Genomic DNA, 4,844 nt, shown 5'->3' on the forward strand with positions numbered 1-4,844 from the left:
GACACTAATGCAACAAATTCACACGACACATGAAAACAATCAATTAACAACAAATAGCTATTAAAATAAAGAGTAACTCAAGAACTAATTGCCAAATTTAGGCTATTAGATGGATCTAAGGACCTTAGAAACTTGGCTCGGTGTTTCAAAATGGCAGCAACTGGCTCCGCAGCACTATACATATTACTTAAAAATGAATTTTTGGCCCACATTCAACAGAAACTTTAAAAATTTATAAAATGTAGACCGAAGTTTTCTCTCATACGTTAAAGAAAAAAATTCCAAAACTGAGCCAGTGCTAAAACATGAGGCATTACTAGCGCATTATATAGTCTAACACGAATTCGGCGATTATATTTTACCTTTGTTGAACCAAGAGTTCCGTACCATTTCCTGACTTTTTCTGAAAAATTACAAAGTAGGTCAGCGCGAGTAGAAATTATATCTGAGTTTATTGGCAGTCCTAAATACATGATGGAACTAGATCCTATAACTTGCTGATTTCCAAATTTACAAACAGCACCAGAGGAATCACCATTAAAAACAATAAACTCACTTTTACTAGAATCAAACCCATACATTTCACTAAGAATATCAAAATTCTCTTCAATACGAGTTAAAGATCTACTTATATTAAGAATATCGTCTGCATAATGTAATAACGTAATATTTACACCACGAAATATAAAACTTGGTTTAACATACTTTTGCGCTTCTATAATGCTGTTATTATAAAGTAGAGGTGATGATATTGTACCCTGCCTAATATCCTCGTTCATTTGGGCTATTTGGGAAGATAAAACTGGGACCTCATTTGATGGTATGTTAATTTGTACTTGAAGATTTTTATCCTTATTTCTAAATGCTAATATCACAGACTGGTCAACCCCGTGCTTAAGAGCCGACTGGAATAGCTGGGAATGAATCCCTGAATCGAAAACCCGGCGCACGTCGTGACTTGCGAGTATAAATCTTTCATTTAAGTCATGTGCTTCTGCCATTACATTAGCAAGAATATAATGCACATGCTCGTGGCTAACCCCCTTTTTGAAACCAAACTGGGAGTCAGGAGTAGAACACTTATCTTTGAGCATATCCACTACAAGTAGTTACACAAAATTGGTGACACGGTTATGGGACGGTACGATAAACATTCAGATGGATTTTTCTCCTTTTTCAGTATCAGTTTACACTGATACTGAAAAAGCTGCAGATGACAAAGTAGTTCATCACTGGCATGAGCTAAATGTAAACCACATAGCTTATCAAAACCTCTAGATTTCTTCTTTTTCTGCTTTAAAATAGAACAAACAAGAATAGAAATACCTAAAACAAAACTGTACCTAGACCTACACGACATAAAACACTTATCAAGCTCCCCATTAAGCTTATCCTCGAGCACAGGATCAGGGGGTGAGAATTCAGCCGTAAAGTGAGATAACCAATCATGTTCATTTGGGGGAGTAGTTTCAGACTTTATAATACTACTTTTTCATTTAAGTAGTTTCCATACCATATTTGGCTCCTGACTAATCTTCTCACTATGCTTATGAATAACGTCACATTTATGCTTAGATAAAAGCTTTCCAAATTCACGTTTACTATAAAGACGAATCTGGTTAACAACGCCAGGTCTAGGCCGATCACAATCATTCCATATTCCAAGTCAAACTTTTGCTCAACGACAAGCTTCACTCAAAATCGGGTTCTGTGACCACTTAGGAGTTTCAGTACCATCTTTGACCTTGCGTGTTTGGACAGCAGCCGTTTCAGCATATAGTAAAGCATGAGTTATTCCACTGCAGTAAATATTAAGTAGCGCTTGTCTCTTCTTATCTGATATATGTACACTCTGTTGAAGCAACTGAAAATGTATTTTGATCTTATCTAAAATATTATCGAACATAGCTTGATCGAGGATAGGATCAATCTTATTCCAATCTACTCTAGTAATCCACTTTTTAGTGTAACCAGTATTAGCTGCTTTAATTATTTTAAAACTGTTTATAATTGGAAAATGATCTAATGCACAAACACTCAGATCTACATGAGAGTTGCCATGCGTCTCAATCATCGATGAACTTAACATAAAATAAACAGAAGAGGTAGAGCCAGAATTATGTACATAAGTAAATTCAGAATCATTGATGGTCAGGTACAGATCGTCACAGAAGGCTAACAATAATTGGGTTCTTGCACTATTATTATTTGTTAAATCACAATTCATATCCCCGGCAAGAATACATTCGAAACCTTGACTAAGACAGCTCCTAATAGAATTAGAAAGCTTACTGCATGCCCCACTAAATTTCACTTCAGATTTACTGTTTCTATAGTCAGTAGGCATATACATAAAGAAGACGATTGTCTTATGGATCTTAACAGCAGTGAAAAAGTCAGAAATCTTATATAACAAAGAGTTTAATGCGCCACTAATTAAGATGACCACCCCACCGGATGGTCTACCATTTATAGATGACTTTGCAGGAACCACAAAAGCTTTCACTCCCCTGTTTAACTCGAGGATACTGGTGGCTTCTATTGAAAGGAAATGTTCCTGTAAACAGACTATATCATTTAAACACAGCAATCTCTCCAGTATTGGTAGTTTTTTCATCACACCACTATTTAAGTTTCATGAGGCTACGTGTAATGTATCGAAATTCATTGCTTAGATAGGACTTTCTGGGCTTCTGGACATTTAATAATAAAGCATGGATTCCACACAAAGTACATTTTTAGCATTTTGGCAAGGATTAGCACGAGAATTCGAATGAGTTCCACCGCACCTGGAGAAGATTGGAGGACTATGATTTAACTGTATGACCGAATGATTGACAATTTTAGCATTGCATAGGCTTAAATTTGAATTCCTTTACTGACAACCTTTCGTAACCAAAAATTGGCGGAGAATCAAACAGTTCGTGGTAACGAACTGTAAGTAAGGAGCGACCCGGCTCAATGGTAACCGAAACTCTAAAAAACGGGATTTTGATACCAATAGATACATCAAAAGAATCAGATTTTAATTCTGATTTCAAATATATAAGTTTCATTAAGTTTAATCTTACCCATCAAAAGTTACGTGCCTGAGAAAATTTGGCTGATTTTCGAAAAAAGGGGGAAAGACCCCTAAAAATTATAGAACCTTAATGAAAATCAAGCTATCATATTCAGCGTATTAGAGAACCATACTGTAGAAGTTTCAAGCTCCAATATACAAAAATGTGTACTTTTCCATTTTTTGCCATAAGAAAGATCACGGTGGCGTGTTTATTTGTTTGTTTGTTTGTTTGTTTGTTTTTTTTTTTTTTCCCCAGTGGTGAACGTATTGACCCAGTGGTCCTATAAAAACGTAGGAGGGCTCATTGAAATGGAAATTAAAACCTATATTGGTCTTTTTAATTGACCAAAAAAAATGGAGGGCAACTATACCCCCTCCCACGCTCATTTTTTTCCCAAAGTCACCCGATCAAAATTTTGAGATAGCCATTTTGTTCAGCATGGTCGAAAATATGATAAAAATGTCTTTTAGGATGACTTGATCCCCCAAAGTCCCCAGGGGGAGGGCTGAAAGTTATGAACTTTACTCAATGTTAACATATAGTATTGGTTATTGGAAAGTATACAGACTTTTTCAGAGGAGATTTTTTCTGGTAGTTGGGGGAAGGAGAGGGTCGGGGGCTATATGGAAGGATATTTCCATGAAGGAAGTTTTCATGGGGGAAGGGACATTGCTATGAAGGGGGCGCCGGATTTCCCAGCATTATTAAAGAAAAAGATCAGGAATTAAATAAAAAAAAACAAGTTTTTAAACTGATCAACTGATTGTGATTAAGAGGTGATTTTTAAAGAACTGGAAAAAAAAAAAATTGAACTATAGTTTAAAGAGCAGGGTATTGACTAGGGGTCGAACCCCCTAATATACATGTTAAAAATTTATGAATATAGAAGGTCGTTACGTAAGTTAATTCTAAGTTACGTATATTTATAACTAATAAAAACGTTCGTAAATAAAATTAAACAAGTTTCGAGAAAGCCATTTAACCAAATATAATATGCAAATTTTGTTTTAATTATTCATGTACGGTGAGCCAAAATCAAAACCTGCATTAATTCAAAAACGTTCAAAAATTAAATAAAAAAAACAAGTTTTTTTAACTGAAAGTAAGGAACGACGTTAAAACTTAAAACGAACAGAAATTATTCCGTATATGAAGGGGCTGTCCACTCCTCGACGCCTCGCTCTTTACGTTAAAGTTTGACTTTCTCACAACTCTATTTTTTTTAACAATAAAAAAACTTTAGCGTAAAGTGCGAGGCGTTGAGGAGGGGACAGCCCCCTTCATATACGGAATAATTTCTGTTCGTTTTAAGTTTTAACGTCGTTCCTTACTTTCAGTTAAAAAAACTTGTTTTTTTTATTTAATCCTTTACAGAACCTAACTGAAGCTTGTTATCGAACTGTATCTTAAAGGATTAAGTATTACCCATCTGTATTGCCTTAACACAATTTGGTATCATTGCACAAAGCTCTTCAGCCGAAAGTTCATTTAGAACATTACAAATAATTATAAAAAACCAAGGGCTTTTTACTTTTGCATTTACTGTTGTATCTTTTACACTCACTGTTTCAGCGAGTGATTCCGCTGCACTTTTGTTGTTAAAAAAAGTTTCTGTTCAGTTTTTCTTGCTTTTCATTCGACAATGTTTGAACTATTATCTCCACATATACTGTCTAAATATGCTTTTCGCGCTTTAGGGTTTGGTAGATCTTTGGGGGGATTTCTTAAGACCACAGCATATGACGATTTCGCTGCAGTAAAATGAGGCTCAGCAACATA

At 35.2% G+C, this 4,844-nt stretch overlaps 1 protein-coding gene across 1 annotated transcript; it reads right to left on the reverse strand.

Moving 5' to 3' along the window:
• Window positions 1-266: 266 nt before the first annotated feature.
• On the reverse strand, window positions 267-1,094 carry LOC148946538 (uncharacterized). Its single transcript, XM_089097139.1, has one exon. It carries the CDS (start codon window positions 1,092-1,094, stop codon window positions 267-269), a length of 828 nt encoding a protein of 275 aa, XP_088953265.1.
• Between the last annotated feature and the right edge of the window lie 3,750 nt (window positions 1,095-4,844).

The sequence above is a fragment of the Artemia sp. Qi Xiang Cuo genome, chromosome 11 (genome assembly GCF_049724085.1).
Source record: "Artemia sp. Qi Xiang Cuo chromosome 11, ASM4972408v1, whole genome shotgun sequence".
NCBI lineage: Eukaryota > Metazoa > Arthropoda > Branchiopoda > Anostraca > Artemiidae > Artemia > Artemia sp. Qi Xiang Cuo.